The sequence below is a fragment of the Liolophura sinensis genome, chromosome 13, assembly GCF_032854445.1.
Source record: "Liolophura sinensis isolate JHLJ2023 chromosome 13, CUHK_Ljap_v2, whole genome shotgun sequence".
Taxonomy (NCBI): Eukaryota; Metazoa; Mollusca; class Polyplacophora; order Chitonida; family Chitonidae; genus Liolophura; species Liolophura sinensis.
In genome coordinates, this window is record NC_088307.1 from 10,934,667 (window position 1) to 10,957,176 (window position 22,510).

The following is a 22,510-nucleotide window of genomic DNA, read 5'->3' on the forward strand; positions in this document are numbered from 1 at the left end:
GCATTGTATTTCGCTGAACAAATTGAAACAGGTCATACACTACACAAAACAGCTAAGTCTAGGTAAAACAAAATTTCAGTCTCTCAATCACAACTTCTACAACTTCATTGTATATTTACAACTCTTTGTCCTCGGGTATAAAATGTGTTTGCCGAAATTAGAACTGTATACCACTGTATCAGCTGAAACGAAATGATTTCTTGCCAATGAAGTCATAATAAATGAAGTGCATGTATATCCAAGAATGGGGATTGTATTTCAATAGCTTATCATATAACCATATCATATAACCATATAATTTGCAGTCGTGTCCAGTTATCCGTGGAATATTTCACCGGGGTCCAACAAAAACCTTGCGAATCAAGAACTACGTTCATTATGGTATACAGAACTGACATATTTACATGTATTTGTCGATTTGATCGAGCGATGTGTTACGCCGTACTCAAGAATATTTCATCTATCTTATATATATTACAGGTGGAACTGCGCTCTGTCCAATCCAATCACAAAGTGTTTCCGTCAAATCCGTGTATACAGTATAGCAGTGGAATGTAACGGTATTATTTTGGTTCCATGACGCACTCCAGAAACTAGTTCCACTAATTCTAACAGAACTTCTTGGGAAAATTATAAATCCTCAACTAGACTTGGGTAGCTTAGGTAATGTTCCTACTTGCCAATATGAATGTAACTTTGTTAACACCATGGCACATTGCTCTGATCAGTTAGATAAAGTTTCTACTTTGGAACTGACCACAACTGCATAAAGGCATTGGTAACCTACACATTGTGCTACTCTTTTAACAGAACTTCTTAGATAAATTATCAATCGTCACTAAACTTGACTCGCTCAGGTATGTTCCGACTTACCCATATATCCATCATAGCTCTGCCGGCATAATGATACACCGCCCTAGTCCGTCCGTCGGTTTGCTCCGATCTAAACAAATTCACCGCAACTGTATACTGGCATTGGAACAGATTGTGTTAGTCTTCCAGGAGTAATTCCACGAAGTATCGGATCTCAATCGGTTTTCTGACCGTTAAACAAATAGCAATACTGTGGGATGTGCACGCAAAGCTTCAGTTAAAAATGCTACAGCGGAGAGTAACGGTAAATACAAAATCCCCTAATCAATGTGTATGTATCTAAAGCGTGGAAACAAAAACCCAGCATCGACGAGAGCCACAGACTTCGGTTGTGGCGAGGGTCGTGACGCTGAAAGCACTTAATAAAATTACAGTTCATCGCACAAACGAGCGAACGTTCAAAATCAAGCAAATGTGCCTGACCCACTACGAAAATAAACTGATGGTCTACATGGTTGTCAGTACTGCTTTCAAGTGATTAAAAGACACGCAATATTAAAACCAGCCTTTAAAACCAGAGATTTAGAGCTGAACTGGACGTTAAGCGAAAAGGGATACAGTGACACGAGCCTCTCACCGCAACGATTTTGACCGATATGCAGAAATGCTGCCGCATGGAACACGTTCGAATGTTAATATATTAAAGGGGTACAGTGTAACATGCTGAATATATAAAATCGCTTTGTAATGAATATGCATGGCAGCATAGAGAGTAAAACCAGAGCAGTGAGGACAGTATGAAAGCTGGCAAACCGGTAAAATACGACCTCAGTTACGGTTTTATTATCCCCCATATATATATATATATATATATATATATATATATATATATATATATATATATATATATATATATATATATATATATATATATATATATATAATCAATGAGGTTAAGCAGTTACAAAGTGTTACACGTCAATGGTCTAGAATTGCTCAAAATGTTGTGTTGTCATCGCATGTAATGAACACTAACACGAATGATGCAGGAATACAATACATCAACACCAATCGGAACTTTGAAAAGAGGAACCATAGTGCAGGAGTAAAATTGACAAATACACTGATTTAAAACCGCAGCCGGAAAAGCGGGAGTTGGATTCGAGTTTGGGATATCATTGGTCATTCGTGGACCAATGCGGTGCTACAAGGAGAACGATCCGGCTGACTGACCAATGAATGGTCCGTTTTTCTGACGGAGATTATAAATGTACGATCACAGAAGACAAACATATTCTTGAGTACGGCGTAAAACACCAATCAAAAAAATAAAAAAAATCAGAAGAAAAACATCAAAAGTTTGTATGCATCTAAATATTTATTTTGTCAACGCTCTGAACCCATATTATCCACACTAGCTCACAAGTTAATTATATGCAAGATTAGAACTCCTTTAAAGATGTTTTCACTGAAAACATAATTCTTCATCATTTATTAATAAACAATATAGTATTTCGATGATATTTCTTTTATTTTGGTTCAAGCTAATCTTATACAAGCATATGCATTCATAGAAGTTTTCACAGAAAACAGGATAGTTTATCATTTATTGATGAACAATATAGTATTTCGACGATATTTTCTTTCTTCTTGTTCATTTTTTTAGGGTAGAACGAAACTAAGGCGGGTTTCATCGCTTACATAAGTGGATTTCATCCAATGGAAGTACATTGGCTTGCTCTCAAACAGTCCTCCGATCAACCAGTGAAAACAAAAGTCGACAATTATTTACGCCACATACGCAGGATTACTCGTATTGACTTGCATTATTGTGCTAAGAATGTCGGCAATATAAGTAAGATGAATCCTTGATTGAATCAGCCCTACTTAAGAGAGTAGAATTCTCGTAATCTTATCCATCTTATGTATTTAAGGCTTCTCTTCGGAAACTCTTAAAACAGAGCACGAGTAACCAAGATTACCTACGGAGTTATGTCCCTTTAAACAGCATCAACTGTAGAAATTGAGGCTGTAAGAATATTTCACTCATAGGGCTTCAGCCATTGTCATAAGTGGAGGAAACACCACTGCTCAGGGTAAAACTATCTACATCTGGAAACTAAATGCCAAACTTTCACACATGCACAAAGCATCTGGTTTCAGCAACACAGTAATAACAAGTTAGACATTTAGGCATCATATGCACATCGATACACAGTTTGTAAACCCAAATGTCCACTGACGATCTCAGCATTATCAGTTTCAAGTGGTTTTCACAATCAAAATATGAACGTCGGCCTACAAGTAGGCCTATATTTGCATCCTGATTGTATATTGCAAAGACTCACAACCATTAGTGTTACTGATTTTAAGGCTGTCGTCTACGGTTCAGATTAAAACACATAACCTTTCACGTGTGACAAAAGTATCGTCAGTATCCATTGGTTAGAAATCCCTTTGACGTCCTGTAATACCGCTGCGACTTGCCTTCTGACCACGGGTCCTTTTTCTTCCCAGTTCTGATGGTATGATGACATCATACATATACCTCTGATTACACCATAAACTTTTGCGAGCTGTCTGTCTTGATCAGAACGACTTTAAAATGTTGTTTTTTTTTTGGGGGGGGGGGGGGGGACATCAGAGGTCGTAGAATGAACCCATCAATGTTGGATGATTTGCTTATGCCGAATATCCTTACCCGATATTTTCCTTTTCTTGTTGTGTGCTGACTTCTAAGTGTCTTGCGTTTCGTAACATAATACACAAAAGGTAGCCAGATTTGCATATATAACATCAATGAGTATATGTGCTGCATCCGGCATTACACGTGGTAAATCCAGCACCACACGTGTACATACTGCATTACATGAGGTATACCGTGCACTACACGTGGTACATCTAGAATTACACACGAGTGGTACATCCTGCTATGCACGTGATACATGATGTCACACGAGTGGTACATCCGGCATTACACGTGATACAGTATGTCACACGAGTAGTACATTCTGCATTACATGCGGTACATCCAGAATTGCACGTGGAAAATCCGGCAAAACGGTGTGGGTTCATCCTGCATCACTTAATACATCATTCAAACGAGTGGTACATCTGCATTACACGTGGAAAATGACGAAATACGCGGAGTAAATACCTCAATAAAAGTCATGAATTGCATGTAAGTCGCCATGTATAAGACTCCATCAAGGATTCCGGTATTTTACTTTGTACCTCGCACATCACACTTAATACATGTAATGCAATCTCAATAATGCGTATAAAGCATGATGGATGCTTTGTTGGCGTACCACGTAAGGAATTCTCCAAGCTGCCTTATCTCGAAGTGAAATTAACGTAAGACGACATCACGCTTTACAGCAACATTTGTATGTTATCAGATAGACCCGTGATCACGTCGCATTCCTGTCAGTTTATAGAAAATTCACGCTGAGAAACGTTATTGTGCATTTCTTAATTTCTATCTTTTTATCTAATATTATACATCAATTTCACGACGTTTTCACAGAAGACAAAATCTCTATTCTCTAATGGAATAATTTATATCCGTCGTACCACCAGCCTTCGACGGGATTGAAATACTCTGGTTTTCTTAGGTAACACATTAACATCATCATTTGGTCCTCGTGCACTAGCCGCTCATCCAAGAAGGACGTAAAAACCTCTTCATGCAGAGCTGTCATTAGGTTCACAGACGCAGAATCGCCGCCGAAAAATCCACCAATAAACGCTGGCCTTGCTCCCATTTTAAATAAAGTAGTTCTGTCATAATGCTCGTAGAGAATCGGCCGTTCCAATTGGATGATCGTGATTTTCCCATGCACGTCAATCAGACCACGTGGTACCCAAGTTTCCCCGTTTTGCGGCAGAACGTTTTTGCCATGACCGTATCCCGCGTCTATCCAGACGAAGTGAGAGCTACAGAACGGGTTGACTTCGGCAACTTCCTGGAGGAGGCTGAATTTAGAATTCATGAGGATAATGTACTCCGGTGAAAACCCTTCCGGGTGCCGGAGGTTGTCGTTGTTTGCTCTGAAGTCTTCCGACTCCACCACGTCACGGACTCGAGGAAGGTATTTGTGGAATGCTAGATCCTCGAAAGGCTTGGTCCACACTCTAGTGGCGTTGGTCATGTTGGCAGAACGTCGGTTTCGCAAAACAAACTTCTTGTCGCTCTCCTCTACAAAAACCACCAGGTTGATGTTTAGTTTCAACACGTCCCTGAAGTAGTTTAAATATATGGAATAAGGCCGCGGGAAAATTGCCCAGTCTCCTCTCCCAATGTCGTATAGAGCCGTCACAAAGGTGGCAGATGGAGTCGGGTTCTTGCCTAGAAAGAACAAAAAGACGAAACAAATTTTAGCATGATGCATGTAAAGATTGGCATATCCACGAGAGCCATTTTCCCCCAAAATCCATAGTTGCTAATCAAATCAATTTTCTTGTATTTACCAAGAATAGAACAAACGATTGCTTTTCAGACTCCTATCCGTGTTATTTGTGGTGTTAAAAGGATTCCATAATCCTTGTTACCAATTCTGAATGGCCACCCATAAGGCCTATACAAAAGACGCTGCTACATTTTTCGAAAGGTAAAATTAAAATTCGATTGGATTTGAGCTAATACATGTGGCTGGCTTTTTGCCAAAGTGGTGTTAAGCCATCATTTATTCAGCATGCAGCCGATTGTTAAAGGTATCAACTCTGTGGGACTACCCGAGTTGAGTCGAGTCGCTTATGCTGATTATGTCAGGGGAGACCACTCCGATGTCTTTTATCATGAAGCTCTTACTCCTTACAGCGTGGGTGCCGCTCTCTGCGCTCGCTTTACATCACTGCCACCACTACATAAGAGTTAGCTTTAGAGCCCGTGAGACGCACGTGGGCTTGTTTAGACTAAGCTTCGTCACGTGTGTCCACCCGCGGGACTATTTAATCAGCATTTATCAATAAAATTGTTTTAGGTTTTGGCTCATGAGTCATTTTGTATATACTTTAAAGAAAATGTTTGTGAATAAAGCATCATTAGAAACAAAGGTTGAGACAGATTGTTGTGTTTTCTGAAATCACTTCCTGCCTCATCACCGTGACCCTAATGACCTCGGCGATGTTCAAGATTCCTGTACAAAAAGAGACTGATGTATACACTGCTGTTCAACGCCTAACATTATGGTTGTGGGTCTTTCTGGAAACCCCACTTTAGGGTGTAGTATTTCGCGTTTAACCTTTAAACAATACAGCCAGCCTCGACAAGGGTGTATTTAAGTTAAATATATATTTCTAGAAAATACATAATCTTCCCCTCAGTTTTAGGTTTTTATTTGATGCTATGCACTTAATAAAAGATCTACGGTATTGTGAGTGACAAAAATTTGGTTTAGCCGTCGCTAAATGTTTAAAAGATTCAGTATTGGATCAGAAATTGTCAGAAATCCAGAAGAATAGCATTATTTGCTATTGGTGCATTTTCTGAGTGCGTGTAGGTCTAAATTTGCTTGCTTTGTGTTTAACGCTGCGTGCAAGAGTTACTCATATTTGACGACGAAAAGGGTTATCGGTGAAGGAAATCGGAATGTCCGGAAGAACCAAATGTCTTTAATATGGCACATGGGACTCCTTATGACCTAACTGGTCAGGAGTCCGCTCGGCTGGAACTACAGTCAAAAAATTAATCTGTAAATTTTAACCTAAAATCTGTTGAATGAGTGATACTGGGGCCTATCATGTAATTACAGCACCACATAATATCCTGTTGATCTAGTATTATCTTGTTGTATTAATAGAATATGCCCAGGAGCCTCTCACCAATGTGGTCGCTGTGAGTTCAAGTCCAGCTCATGCTGGCTTCCTCTCCGGCCGTGCGTGGGAAGGTCTGTCAGGAACCTGCGGATGGCCGTGGGTTTCTTCCGGGCTGTGCCGGTTTCCGCCCCACCATAATGCTGGCCATCGTCGTATAAGTGAAGTATTCTTGAGTACGGCGTAAAGCACCAATCAAATAAATAAATAAGACAGAATATGTGTATTATATTTAACAGAGTAATCTTCTAGAACAACAGAATGCACTCAAACAACACTAAGACAACAGAGTCTCTGTCGAATTTCACCAATTATTTTGTGAGCGCATTTCCAGCGATCGGTGTTCTGAACACTGAGGTCGTTATCCCTTAGAGCTATTTGTATCCTTCATGTAAACATTACATGAACAAGCTCAGAAAAGCTTTGTGAAATTTCCGCTCGCGATGTGGGAGCACCATATACGACTCCACCTGTGCTCCCCTCATCACCGGAAGTAAAAGCTTAATTGACTGGATAATTATACTTCTAAAACAATGTCTGTTTTATAAAATAGCAAAGTCAAAATTTACAACACCAAAGGCTCAAATCCGATATCCTTGATAGCCTTCAAAGAAAAAAATACCACAGCCCCAGGCGTTTTAGAAACTCCGGATTAAAAGAAACACTTACAACTCTGTCCTCCGACTTCGCCTCCAGCCACTGGAATATTCAGCAGAGCTTCCTCGCCGTCTTCATTGCGTGAAATATCTGTTTAAATGAAAGTAAACATCATTTGCTGTTTGATACGATGTAATTCATTCCAGCTGTGGACTGCACTTTGGGAACAAGGCTATACTTTAATGTAAGTTTCTGAGGGCAAGCTGTGGTGGAGCTGTAAGCACATTGCACGATGTAACTGGCTAATTCTTGAGTTAAATGACCTAGTGAATCAGCAATCTGACTAGAAAAAACTCACAGTATTTACGTAACAACCGTTAGTTTGCACGCCCCTTTAAAGGAAGAAGGCTTCCTCACACATGAGGAAAGGTTTCTTTGCCATCACCTCACCTTCTTCGTTAAAGAGAAAAATGCTTTAATAAGACGTGAAAGTCTAAGAAAAAATTAAAAGAATACCTAATAGTCTGATTCTTTCCTATATGATATTTTAGCCCATTTTTATGAACTTTCAGTTTAAACGGATTTGTCAGCATGTGACATGTCATTATCGAACTAAATAACCTCTATGGTAAGAAGGCTGGTTTTCCCGGTTTTCGATTTCGGGCGTTTTCTACCCACTGCCAGCTGGCCTCATTTCGGACCCATTATATTGAATTGCCTACATAACCGTTATGCCGATTACATTGCGTAAAGCCATAGCAAACTTACACCGTATACAGAATAGTACAAAACCTATTTCCTTACGCTCGATACAAATCAAGGAAATCCCAAGATTCAGCCCAATTTGTACAAGACCCGCCACGGCGTCTGAAGACAAATCATCCATCTGCGAACTATTATAACATACTTTGATACGTGAACAACACATGGATATTCATTTTAATGACCTGACCTTTGAACCTTGGTGTCTCCTCATAACGCTTTTCCTCTCCTGTCCACATCATCTCCCTTGGCTCCCCAGAAGACTTTGTACAGAAGCCAGACGGCAACCGGAAGTCCATCTCCCCATCATGGTTTGAATGCGACTGCGCATGTGTGCACATTTGGTCAGATCCATCGATGTGGTTCTGGAACAATCCAGATCCAATATTCATAGAAAATAAATCAAAATCATTTACCTCAAATTGAATGCCATAAAGACACGTTAGGAGATGTAACAGTTTACTTAATCGTGCTTAAAATGAGATTAGTGTTGAGTACTTAGCCTTCCAATGTGGCGCAATGACTCTGGAGACTCTGGCCAATGTTTCCGCATCCAGATCATGCTTTCGCCCTCTCCGGTTGTACGTGGGGAAGTCTGTCAGAAACCTACGAATGGTCGTCGGTTTCCCCCGGGCTTTGCCCAGTTCCTCCCCACCATAATGCTGGCCACCGTCGTATAAGTGAAATATTCTTGTATTAAAACACCAATCAGATATATAAACAAACAAAAAAAAAGGACATTATCATTTTTTTCATTAAGTCATATCATGAAAACTTGGCAAAGACCACTCTCACAATTACACCAGTATCACGTTTTCCTAAAGAAGTTTACCAGAGAATAGCCATAATATATAAATACGAAATCCAGAAATAAATTAGTTTAAGTCCGAAAAAAATAAATGGGATTAAACACCTAAAACTTTATCATTCAGGGCCTGAAGCGCGCTTGATTCTTAACGTCGTGTACCCACCAAGGCAGAGTACTTGTTGTTGTTGGTCGCCGACGGCTGAGTTAGGACCGAGTAGAATAGACAGAACAGTACGACCCACAATGCCGCCCCTGTAAAAAATCAGACTCAGTATATTTCAGTGTCGGTAATTAACTATATTTTTCTCAAAATATTTCAAAAATCGGTGGTCAACTTTTCTTTATCTCTGTATATTTTAAGATCGATAGTTAACTAATCTTTATCTCAGTATATTTCAAGGCCGGTAGTAACCTACATAGTCGTTATATTTCAAGAACGAGAGCTAAGTAGTCTTTGTCTCAGTTTATTTCAAGATCGATAGTTAACTAGTTTTTATCTCAGTATATTTCAAGATCGGTAGTTACCTACAGATTTCAAGAGCGACACCTAACTAATCTTTGTCTCAGTATATTTTAGTTTCGGAATTTGAACAGTGAGCGTACCCGAATCTACGTATTCGCTATACAAAGCAATTAATGCCTGGATAAGCCCTGTGTCTCGGTCGCTAGCAGTTGAGACCCATCGTTCGAATATTTTTTTCATTGATACTTTAGGATCTCAGAGGTCATCGCACAAGGCAAAACCAAATGTTAAACCAGACACCGGATCTGTTTTTTTCCGTCGGGAAAACAAACTGGAAATGTTACGGCACACAACTTGAAAGGGTAAAATGATGAAGACGTGACGATCGGGAGTTTGTCCGCCATCTTGACCACAGATGAATAAACGTTGTTTTTATGTAACAAGTTCTGATATGTTCGAGTAATAGTTTATACAATCCTAGTGGCAGTTGCTGCCTCCGCCCATTTCATATAAGGAATACAGTGTCAACTATGGGCTTTCAACACAATGGCTGTAAGTTCGAAACCCACTATTGGCAAACATAACCATTACCATACAACTCGTGTTTATGGAGCAAAGCATATTTATTACACGTGTATACGAATTTCTGGCGTTTAACCTATAAAATATTACAGTTAATGCCATGTTAACATTTAGATCATTAACATTATTATAACATTCACATTTTGGCACAGGGCATTCTGAGTATAATGAAACTTGCTAGAAACTGCTGAGACAGCATTGGGTTTCCATTGAAACCACTGAGTTTAATTCACTGTCGCGCTGTGACGATAGTTGCCAAATGGTCACACGTTACCAGTGACATACGGCCTCTTATGTCACGGTTTTATTCTGACTGTTGGTGTAAAAGAAAAAAAAAACAGTAGCAAATTCCTCTAGTACGAAGGCTTAAGCAGAATTAGTTTTACAAAGTATGCGGTGATGTTAATTGCAATGTATTAAATGTCATTGATCTAGAATAACTCAAAATGTTGTGTTGTCACGTTTAATACATTAATACATTAAACACATCCAACGTTACATCTATAGCCCGAATACAAGTAGGCGAGCGAGCTATTTTCTTAAAACTATGTCACTTCATAAACCTTTAAAAAAAGAGAAATACTTGATACAGATATCTTGCTGGCCCATGCAAAGCCTCTGCCCCAACCCCCACCCCACCCCACCCCTCCTCAGAAAAAAAAATTATGTATAAAGGGCCTACTTATTACCAGCATTATGACTCGAGACAGTCGGAACAAAAAAGACGCATTTTTCAAATGCTGCATGGGGATTAACATCGCTAGCCTTGATCTCGAAATGCGCTGAGGTGACAAAAATATATGTACGCGTTGTGTTCACTGTAACTCATACGCGCCAGAGAAACACAAAAACCCGAATGGGTACATACATACATCACAGCCTGTATCTGAGGAGTTCATCTTTCTTGCCTCCATCAAGCGCATACGAGTCAGCAATGAAATTTTAAAAACACGCCTACTGCATTCCACTCGACGGCCTCATCTGATACATTCTGAGCCACGAGTCAAGGGTTTGTCCGTGTTATGTAAACGACCGGAACCTAATGTTTTCACAAGTCACAATGTTTGAGTAAAAAAATGGACTATCGGGTTTAAACCAACAACACTTGGCAAGTTTCTGACAAACTTTTCCACGTGTAATATGAGCACCTTTTTCATCAGGATGGAGATGATTGGCGGTTACTTTAGGGTATAAGTTCTGTGTATAACTACCATGGATAGCCATTTGGGGAGTACAAGTATACCCTAAATGAGAATAATTAAGACTTCAGTTTTATAAAATTGATTCTCTGTATTTAATCAGGTATAAAAAGAAAAACGTTTTAAAATAGGAAACGTTTGATACTGCCAGTGGGTAAAACATCCTCAGACCTGATCCATATGCATAACGCTGTTGAACGAAAAAAGGTGATGACAACACAGCATTTTGAGGAATTCTATAACAGTGAAGTCTACTGAATTGCAGTTCACATCGCTACACTTTTCTCAAGTAATTGTGGTTTACTCCATGGTGTCAGGGGACGTATAAGTTGCTACCAATCAATAGTTTACATGAACAGTCAGAATAAAACCATAACTAAGGTAAACTGACAAGGGTCCGTATTTCACCCTTTACGTGTGACCATTTCCTACCTATCACACTGTCCTCAGTGCTCTCGTTTTACTCCATATGCTCTTGTCTTTTATATTCTTGGCACTTCGGCAATATTGTAACCATACTGGGGAGAGAACACGTGTGTATCAGAAGACAGTGGTAATAAAAATTCAAAGATGTAGTTTCCGTCAGTCATATTTTCAGCATCACTGTTTCAACATCATATGATACACCTATACACGTTGGATCTACTTTTCTTACACACGTTGTATATTTGTTACCTAGACAGGGTTATGCAACAGTTCACGCGGGCTGGGCGGTCCAATGTTCAATCCCCCGCGGAGTCAAAGTCAATTTCGGTTAAGTAAAACCACGTGTGGACTTGCCAGAGTGAAGGAGACGCGGCTGTGAAGGCGAGGTACACCGGCCATCTGTGTTACAGGGTGCGTGCATTGTTCTCTCAAGATGACGAACAACGACAACAATGGCGGCCACACAACTGGAGGCGATTCATTCCGGAGCGTTTTGCTAGGAGGACCGTTATTTCCTGTCAACTCCCTCGATCCGACTTTATTTTAAGTGCAGTGATTGAAAACAAACGCCACCTTCACTAAAGACGTACGTTACGCCAGAACTCAACTAAGGCACTGGCGCATATATGTAGATATGAGGTATATTTATGTCGGTGTATTCAGGCTATATCTATACACCCGCGCTTTATTGTCTGTTGGTTAGGACTTGTGAGATTACGTAAGGAAAGCATAATCAAGTTATCCCTACAGTTCTGCTAATGCAGAGGAAGGACAAACTTCTGATTAATTCTTCCCATGTGTTACCTTTACTATGTCCACATGTACATATGTAAAGCTATTTGTAAGCTAAACACGAATACTGTTCATCTGCCTTTATAATACAGCTATGGTGGCGTAAACTCACCATCACTCATTCTTGACTTAGTAATATATCCATTCTGTAGAATTGTTGTATATACAACATTCAACACGTACGACATAGAAAGTAAATCAAGGGCAGCGACGCCAGTGAGATATCTGGCAAATGGGCACAAGTCACAGGTGAAATACGTTCCTCATGACTGTTTACCTCAATTATGGTGTAATTCTCACTGCTCTTACAAATGCTTAAACTCCAGTAAATTACGCCACCATCCACAACCCCCTCCCCCCCCCCCCCCCCACCCCCACGCTCCAGCACCTCTGGTTTTACTATCTGTGCTGTATTCGTTTTATTATATCCGTAATGTACCAATCATAGTTATAGCGTTAAATTTATATAAGCGCTATTGCTTCAACTTAGAGATTAAAACAAACCATGAGATACTGCGGCCAATTTCAGGACACATCGTAAGTAAGATTTCTCGTAACTATATTTTCGTAGAAGACGTGCTGTCGGTTATAGTGCCAGAGAAAGTTACAAAGACTTGGTTTATGTTTTTTAGAAAGTTGGACCTGTTGTCCTATATTTCTATATACATGTACCCCTGTTATAAATACAATCCATGTGCCACGCACACAGGTGGTAACAGCAGTATATACCCTATGCATGAGCGTAACACGTATATATATATCTACATGATAAGGGAACGGTTGAGCGTGTAATTTTGAATCAACACATGACATGTGTAAAAGCAACGACCTGACCACCGGAAGAGATTCGTTAGCCCATACACCCTTGTACGCCAGAAGGTTCTTCCGGCGTTACAGGGTTACGTCATCCGTTGTCCTACAACATCGCTTCGATATTTCGTAATTGCCGTATACAACTAGGTTCTTCGTAGCTTTCTTAAGCTGCGGAGGAGCTACAGATAGACACATTTGGGACCGGCAAAAGTTTTTATAAACAACGATGTACCAGCTTAATTAAACAAACACCTAAACCATGAATATTAACTTACTAAAGTAAAGAGTTGTTCGATTTTAAAAAATGGAATATTGAAACAGCTGCCACCTTGAGAAAGATGCAAATTTAAAAGGCTTGCTATTATGTTATGTTGAATTATTATCAAAAATTCAAATCAGTGGAATAATGTGCATCTTAATACGAATTAATGTAAAGTTGACTTGAGCGAAAATATAGACGTTTTCTGCCAAACGGTAGGTGTACATGGGTAATCATTGATATATACATGGTCATGTACAGCAAAAAATGCCCTTACGAATCAAACGCTACATTGCACCGAAATTTACGTACAGGAGGAAAGAGACATAGAAAAATACTTCATATAAGAGAAAAAAATGTTTAGGTCATAATTAATGTGACGTGCAATCCAGTGTTTCCAGGTCAGACCATATGTATTTACGTATTTAGCTTTATTTCGATGCTGTTTTATGAGCTAGCAGTATTCGAGAATATATCTTGTACATGACTGCGGTCAAGTACGATGTCTGAAATCAAAATAATAGTACTTCTACGTGGAGTTGACAAACCTTACATTATCATATAATAACCCAACTTACACCACTTCAGTCCGTTTTCATCCCACTATAATGCTGTCAGCCGTCGTATAAGTGAAATATTGTTGACTACAGCGCAAAACACCAATCAAATAAATAAATACAACTTTACAAGCGCCATTCCATATCTAAACGTTTCCATTCATATGACACATCCTCTTACTGTTGCCGATCATAAAAACTATCACTTATTACTTGCGCTTTTGACATCAATTTTAAGTATAGGGACGAAAATCGAGATTTACCTCACAAGCCTACCACCAGACGTAAATAATTAGCACACCATATCAAACTCACCACAACCCATTAGAGACTTCCCTCCTTCAGCTCTTCGACGGGCGAGTGTGAAGCGAGAATACAGAGGTTATCGTTCTCAGCATCTGTTTAATATTTACCCTTCAGTTTGTGTAGAAACACTCATGCGCACACCGGGTAAATCGGTGTGAGAATTAAACGATAATAACTCCGCCGCCAGGTGGCCCATCGCTATTAATTAGGACCAATCGTCGAACGGCTTTTTCAGCACATCGTAAATAGCTATTAAGTACAGCTCTACCCGCGGGACAGGTTTTTTTTTCTTTTTTTTTTTATCTGGATAGTTATGCCCCCTTAAATACACAGGTGGTTTCTTTCACGTGCGGATTTTTTTATCGCGTATGTCATGATACCCTCTAGTTTCATTAACCTAACATTCTACATGTATTAACATGGAGATCGAGTATATCACACAGCTACATAGTCAATTACGGTATTAATTAAAGCTTTGGATAATGTCTATCGAAAGACAAGAATTAACCGCAGTCTTGTCAGTTAAAAAAACATCTCCGGATTAGTGTAATGTTATTGGCATTTCCTGTAGGGAGAAGAGTTGAGATAATCTTAAGTGGGGCATTTGTTGACATAGAAGCGAGGGCCCACATTCATCATACGTCTTAAGGCCTGAGTCAAAAATTCAAAACAGCTACAAGTAAAATGTTTTAATCTAGGAAGAAATGAATTTTTGTTCATTGATTCGTTACAGTGGAAGTAAGTAGCAAACCACAATTTCAATTCTTCTGAGTTTGGCTTTTTAAGTACTTGCAACTTATGAGGTATGTTTCAAGTTGCTTCAAAAACACTAGCCTATCGCAGTTGCGTCTGACTGAGTTATAGATACACATACATTAGGACAATATAATCCGATATATTTATTATTTATTTATTTATTTGAATGGTGTTTTACGCCGTACTCAAGAATATTTCACTTATACGACGGCGGCCAGCATTATGGTAGGTGGAAACCGGGCACAGCCCTGGGGAAACCCACGACCATCTGCAGGCTGCTGAAGGATCTTCCCACTTATCGCCGGAGCCACGGAGGACTCCACCCCCACCACCTTCCCGCGATAGATATAAGATGGTGATTTAATATTGGTGTCAACGGTAGACATCCCTTTTCCTTAATTTTCTCAAAATGCTGATTTCACAGCACATTTGAGGCCTCCGTGGCCGATGTGATTTGCACGCCAGCACGACCAATGATCTAGAAGCCTATCACCAATGCGGTCGCTGTGAGTTCAAGTCCAGCTTATGCTGGCTTCCTCTTCGGCCGTCAGTTGAAATGTCTATCAGCAGCCTGCGGATGGTCGTGGATTTCCTCCAACCATAATGCTGGCTGTCGTCGTATAAGCGAAATATTCTTGAGTATTCAGTGTAAAACACCAATCAAATAAATAAATAAATAAACATTATGCGTTATCTGGATTTATTACATTAAGCATATTAGACAGGTCCATACTTCAATAAGGTTGGCTTTTATTCACAAATTTCTTCATATTTCCCCCAGTCTAGTTCACATTCCTGCTGTATGAGGGAATATGGATCAGCCATTTTTGACAAAGACATGCCACGGGTTAAGACACGCTACTAAGACTAGTAAAACACTGCACAGCAATCAAACGCTATAGCTGACAAATATATGATCTGCTAGGTCATGTTTACTAAGGCATTTAAAATTAGTGGGGTACAATTCTGTCAGTTGTGATTTGACCCTCTATACAGCTGTATCCCCAAAACGGTCTTAAATCGAATGGATCACGTTTTACTAACCTGTGTATAACTGGCAGATGAGTTCTATAATGGCACGTGGTTTTCTGTGGCGGAATGGAAGATACATGATGCGTTTCGTTTGCCCCCACGCAATACATTTACGACAGTAAAATGCCACTTCCGTATCCCTTTCTGCCTTAAAGCGCAGTTTTTTTGTGGCGATATTTTAGTTGGAAGAAATTTAGGCCATATACATGCAGTTCAGAGTGTCATCTAATACATTGGGACTAGGGGTAATTCATTTACTGGTTTCCATAACTTCATTACACCGTGCTCAAAGGAGACCGGAAAAGGTTCAATGCAATGTAATGTATCTGAGATATGGATTCCCACCCTCAGGATTCAGATTAAGGTTCAAGGGCTCCCAAGTGCTCATCCGATTAAAGGGTCGGAAAGATGCCAGCTGGGTGTTCTGTGGCGGCACGAGAGAGGCGTGGAAGACATGTTATTGATCACTAGAACATCTTGTGAACTTCAAGAAGGGTTTTTTTTAGAAAGTGTGAGCAATAGGGTGAGTGGAGAGCTCATTTTAACAGCTGATGGTAAAATATTGGGGGTCGGGGGGGGGGGGGGAGGTGAGTGAGACAGGAAACACGGTTGAGAAGATACTGGCATGACTGGTGGGTGTGATAGGTAGTAGTCAGATCTGTGATGACTAAATGCTGAACCCAAAACTTTGTGAGTTATGTCAGTGATGGAAGGTATACATAAAGACATAGTTTTAATGAAACTTCTCCCTATAAATTTCTCAAGATGCGAATTATGGACGGGAGTTTGAATACAGAGCCTCGCTATCATTCCAATTGGCCGTCGCTAAAGGCTGGCTCCTTTAATTTCCCATGAGTGGCAATGTTAATGTTTAACGCTGTAGCTCACTCTTAAACATTCTGTGGCCAATAAGCTTTGGTGCAACCATAAAAATCCTGACATAGGTTGACCATCAAAATCTGGACCTTTTCATGCCGGCAACTGGGAGGGGTATCTAGCAACGCCAAGGGATGTCACTTACGACCTCACCAAACCTCTCGCCTGTTGTCCTCTCGCCCCAGAATTCAAACTTTCATCATTAAAACTCATACCTAAAGCTTACACAGTTTCCATTGTCTTGAAATCAAGCATGAACGTATACACCAAAAATGGGCCAGCTGGCAGCGAAAAGAAGACTTTACACCTAAAAGTCACAGAATTACAGTCAGCCCTGATTCTGGCTATGTTAGAAAATAGTTTGAAGTGAGGCCGGTATACAAAATCACTTCCGCATTTCCTCTTAGTGCGAGAGAAATCTATGTAAGCATACTAAAGACGAAACACTGATGCTCACCACTACTTCTCAGCTTCATTTTAGATAACGCAATTAATTTAATATTTCTTCAAAGCACAAGGATTTCTATGCACGGAGCACGGTCAAAGAGCAGTATTTGTGTACCACATTTTTGATTGGGTTTGTAGGTGAGCCAGATTAAACATCAGGAAAAACTAAAGTATATCGTCGAGCGCAGTATCGAAATATTCTCACACCACCCCCAATGACGGACGCCGTTAGTCACGGACGTTAACATTTGTTTGATATAACTTCATTATATCCAATCCTGTGTAATACTAACACGGCTAATTTCATTGCATAAGAGTGAGTGAGTGAGTGCTTGGGGTTTAACGTCGTACTCAACAATTTTTCAGTCATATGACGACGACATTGCATAAGAGATTTGATAGGGTAGATAGCGGTAGGTGGGGTGGGTGAGGGGGTGGGGTGAGGGGGTGGGTTAGTTGGTGTGAATCTATCAGGGCGGCTTTATTTGCAAATATCAGGCATTTGGGAAGACGTATCAAGGGCTTCTATAGAAGGAATCGCGTTGGTCTGTCGCAAAATACCAGCATCCACGGTGTGAAAATTACACAGGCTAAAGTCAACGCAACGCTTGTAAACCGTATGAAGCGGTACTTGGTAACCATAAGCATCAACACGTAGTACATCACGTGGCCTACATACAACCAGGGGCTGCGGGAAGAGTTCAGAGACATTAATGGGTTGTTAAACACGAGTGGTATTTGACACAGTGACCCAGGTTAATGGGGGAAATGCAATGCCGTGTACGGTGTGTACTCTCTAAAAATAGTGTGTTAAATTAACAGAAATTCTCTAATCTGAGTGATGCTAAAACGTATTCTATTACTGAAGCAGATTATTCTGTTAAATATTGCAGACATATTCTATTAATTCAACGTAACGATTCTATTCGACTGACTGGATATAATGTCGAATATGTCACAATATCGTATAATAACAGAATACATTCTACCATCACTCGGACAACAGAATTTCTTTGGGGAGATTAACTTTTTAACTGTACCAGTTTAAGCAGGGTCTTACATTTACATACTCAATATCTTTGTACCATATGTACCTGTGTATTCGGAATGTTAGGATGGCATGTCCAGTAATCACAGCATTTAAGTATAATGTAACATTTTAGCATAAATCCAATGTTCATGTAAGCTATATAGCCAAGGTATTCGGGATGATATGATTTATGTCTGCTGACGTATGAATGTATGAATTACTATAGGCAACGTATTCAGAATGTTATAATTGTTTGTATACCACGTCCACAAAATGATATAAGGAATGTATTCATGCCATGCTTTTATTCCCTTCGTCAGCTTAAGATACACATGTATGCCTTAAATTGACATACAGTGTAGGATATACAAGCATATGTGTATAGCCAATGAATCCGGGAAGGATAAGCTTAAATACCGTAAATGTCCACGTAACGTAAAGCCAACGTATTCAGGATGCTATACTTGTATATATCCTTCGTCCACATAACGCATAGCCCATGTATTCATGTTGCGCTTTTATATCCTACTTCTGTACAGAATATTTCCAGTGCATTTTGGATATCATTTGCTTGTATAGACTATAGCCACATGTTCGAGATGTTATGTATTGTATATCCACGTGTTCAAGATGGTATGTACCGTATATGCACGTCAAGTATAAATCAACATCTTTGGTACATAAAGCTTGTGAAGTCATCCATATAATATGTACATACATGTCAAATTATCCTGGTACAACCTATATACAGACTTTGTATCCAATTTACGATTTTACATACCTAATCGCCTTGAACTTCATTTATGCTGCGAATTCCTGGGTCAGCGCATGCGCAGGACTATACCATGGGCAACACTGTATCACACTATCAAGTAGCAAACTGCATGTAAACGCTTCCGATTAATATCTTGCAACACTAATTGTTTCTACTGTCGTTTCTCTTTGTTAACCAAATAGGTAAAAACACCAAAAAGTGCCGTTCGTCTATGAATGAAAATGGAGCAAACATTTCGGCTCAACGATATTAACATTTTCAGCTTGGCACACTTTAATATACACTTTAGCAATAACACCTGCGCAGCACACTTCACGCGTGCGTGGTGGACTGAATTAAGATTTCAAACAGTCCCGTGAATCTTAATACAGCCATGGGACTCCTCTGGACCCTCATCTTTAAACTGTCAAGAAAATTAATATGTGTGTTGTCGACGGGGGATGTGAGAGCTCATTCACTTAACTTGAACTTTCTACTTCGCCTGTGGAAGTAGTCTACTCCCCACGAGATCATCGCTTTCCAATATTAACAGAGGCCCAGACTGGCATCGCCAGGGTGAAAGAGAATACCAGTTGTGCCAACAGTTCCGTGGGTAAGGGAACGGGTTCTGTGCCACTGAACTTTTGAATGAGGGGTGAAAGTGTAAAATGAACCAAGATCATTTGTCACCTTTTCTCCCATGTGAAAGAAAGTGAAATAAGCACATGTGGTTAATTAGAAAGTGACAACTGCTTTGAAACTCTTGACTTCAGTGAAGTTGCCTACAGATAGAAAACTTCACGCGTTGCTCTCTTCGAGAAATTTTTGCCCACATACAAGCGGAATGTTCACATGATATTTATTTAACGTGTCACGCGATAGGCATTGTTGAACTTATGATGAATAAGCGGAATTTATGTGAAAAGATCGTTGAGATGGAAGAAAGAAATGTTGCATCAGATATAAACTAGCCCGTCCAGCCTTTCTATACCAACTTAGATATATTTTAAGACCCCTATCTGATTGGCCTAAATATTAAGCGGAATGTCGACCATTGAGTGCCGTAGACACCAAGTTATGTATGTGACAACAAAACTTTTTAAATGATATAAACTATTTGAAAAATCTTTGAATTATTGTGTTGCTGACAGCATGAAATAAAACTATTGAAGTGAATCATACATATCTTGTTACAGTCGAAGTTAGCTTTCTTAATCCAGGAGCTGAGAAATAAACCTGTCTACAGATATATACATGTACCTGATATGTATGCAATTAATTAGCTAAGAAATTGCCAGATGATAATTAATAATCTATTGAATAAGTACGCTGGTAATAAGACGTGTTAAAATAAGTTGCCCGAAATTTAAAACCGGATTAAATTGTTTGCCGACGACACCGCTTGGCTGCTGGTGGCAAAGAATAGAACAGCTAAAATAGGAGGTAGAATATTTAGTAAAGAGCTTACCCCTAGCTGGCTGCATGTTTCGAGCGTCAATGCCAGACCCAGCATCACTCACAAACTGGACGAATTACGTGACTCCATGGCAACAGATCCCCTTGGAAACGATCGAACCATCCGGGCTCTTATGTAAACTGTATCGACATTTTTTTTGTCTGTCGAGTGTTAACAGGCACGGGATGTCCGGTGCGCTTTCTTTCTTTTTGTTTTCGTCTTCACCACTCACCAGGCGAGGAAGAGAGAGAGGGGACGAACGGACAAGTTTCGCATGTGCCTCTGTTTACATAGGTGTCGATGTCTGCTGTAATGTAAAATGCCCGGCACTTTTATGCCCAGGAAGTATACGTTCTCCCTGGGTTAATTCTTGTCTCTCTGGTGAACTTAAGCTTCAGCCTGCACCAGAGAGCCTTAGTACGACTCTTGAACCATTACACAGCCCCCACAGAGGTTGGGGGACGCACTAAGCCTTCCTTCCGCTCACTGGGGATCCGGGATTTCTGCGACCCCACCGTGGGATAATAGCTGTGTCTGCGGAAATGTCTGGCAGAGAGTATAACAGCGTGTGTCCAACGCGGGGCTCCTTCACTTTGACCGGTCAGCTATACGTATACCAGACCATGTTGCCAGTGACATACGGATACAACGAGATGCGGGTACCCAGCTCCAGTTACATTTACGGCCGTCTACTTCTATTTGATACGGGATACCTTCTCTTCCCCCCTCCCCACCCCCAACACCCTCCGACCCGCATCCCCTCATTCATCAACACCTCTTCCCTTCCACGTCACTCGACCCTTGTGACTAGAGACCCAGCTGGTCTACACCCACGCATGTGCGAGCAATATGTGATCCTGCTGACACCAGTGAGGCAGCACTATACTGAAACAACGCCAAAAATATGCTTTTATTTGAATGAAATGTGTATTCTCGCGGTGCTTGGAAACCACTTTAACTCCACTGGAAATCTGTGTATTATATATTATAGATAAGTTCGTCAGCAATTTGCTAAAGGTCAGTGGTTTTTACCGCGGATACCCTGGATTCCACCACCCATGAAACTGACCCTTATCGTATAAGTGAAAACTTTTTTTAGTATTGTTTAAGTAACAATATAGAAGGTAGATCCATCATCCTAACATCCGTAATTGTGAAAAACTTCGTCAGCGCTATCAGTCCTACAGTACTAGTCCAAAATTTTGACTATGGATCGATTTATGCGTTTTAATTCGTACGACCGACTCTAAATGGCAGTTAATATCACTGTGATTCTTTTTTTACATTATTCTTGTTAATTGAACCTTGGTTTTAGGAGCCTCTAAGTTGCTACGGTTTAAGCATGTACATGAACAGTTAGAATAAAATCCCAAATGAGGCTAATAGGCAAGAGGCTGGATTCCACCTGTTATGTGTCACCAGTTGCCATCAATCACACTGTAGTCGCCGTTCTGGTTTTACTCTCATTGAAGTCTTCGTTTATTTTGTATTAATTGTTTTAAAATTAACACGATTTTTATTAGCTGAAAATGAAAATTAGAAAAGTGAGCAAAATGACAGAACATAAGCAATAACCAGCTACATGTACTTTAACGACTTTCTCACAATAGGTCACAATGCTGATGCCGAGAGGAATCTAGATTTAAATTCGAGATGAGATGGGTCTGGATCCGGAAGACTATGGATGCGTATGAAACATTCCCGGAGTTCCTCACCAAACACATTAAAATGTTTGCCTTTATGCCGTAATCAGGAATATTTCATATAGACGATGCTCACCATCGGTCAGTATGGTGGTGGGATGGAGGTGACCGTACAGAGACCGAGGGAAAGAAACGACCATTCGCAGGTTGTTTGCAGACTTTACCACGTACGACTGGTGCTGGAGAGGAAGCCAACATTAGCTGGACAACTCACAGCGATCGCATTGGTCATAGATCCCTGGGTCATTGTGTTGCATTAGTA

General features: G+C 40.2%; 1 protein-coding gene across 2 annotated transcripts; it reads right to left on the reverse strand.

The window, feature by feature from the left end:
- Positions 1 to 3,901: 3,901 nt before the first annotated feature.
- LOC135480696 (protein HtrL-like) lies at positions 3,902 to 21,064 on the reverse strand. Of its 2 annotated transcripts, none has more exons than XM_064760598.1 (5): positions 20,558 to 21,064; positions 8,961 to 9,049; positions 8,180 to 8,354; positions 7,300 to 7,377; positions 3,902 to 5,164 (listed from the first exon to the last, which is right to left on the reverse strand). In XM_064760598.1, the coding sequence occupies exons 1-5, from the start codon at positions 20,571 to 20,573 to the stop codon at positions 4,362 to 4,364; spliced, it is 1,161 nt and encodes a 386-aa protein (XP_064616668.1). In that variant the 5' UTR covers positions 20,574 to 21,064; the 3' UTR covers positions 3,902 to 4,361. The 2 variants fall into 2 exon arrangements, with proteins under 2 accessions (XP_064616668.1, XP_064616669.1); XM_064760599.1 differs by lacking the exon at positions 20,558 to 21,064 and adding an exon at positions 14,204 to 14,232.
- Between the last annotated feature and the right edge of the window lie 1,446 nt (positions 21,065 to 22,510).

Bases quoted from the DNA above. Each gene is read 5' to 3' on its own strand.
- LOC135480696 (XM_064760598.1), bottom strand. The intron at 8,355-8,960 runs GTGGGTACACGA...GGATTGTTCCAG, and splicing joins ACAACAAGTACTCTGCCTTG to AACCACATCGATGGATCTGA. The intron at 7,378-8,179 runs GTCAGGTCATTA...TCATTTAAACAG, and splicing joins GGAGACACCAAGGTTCAAAG to ATATTTCACGCAATGAAGAC.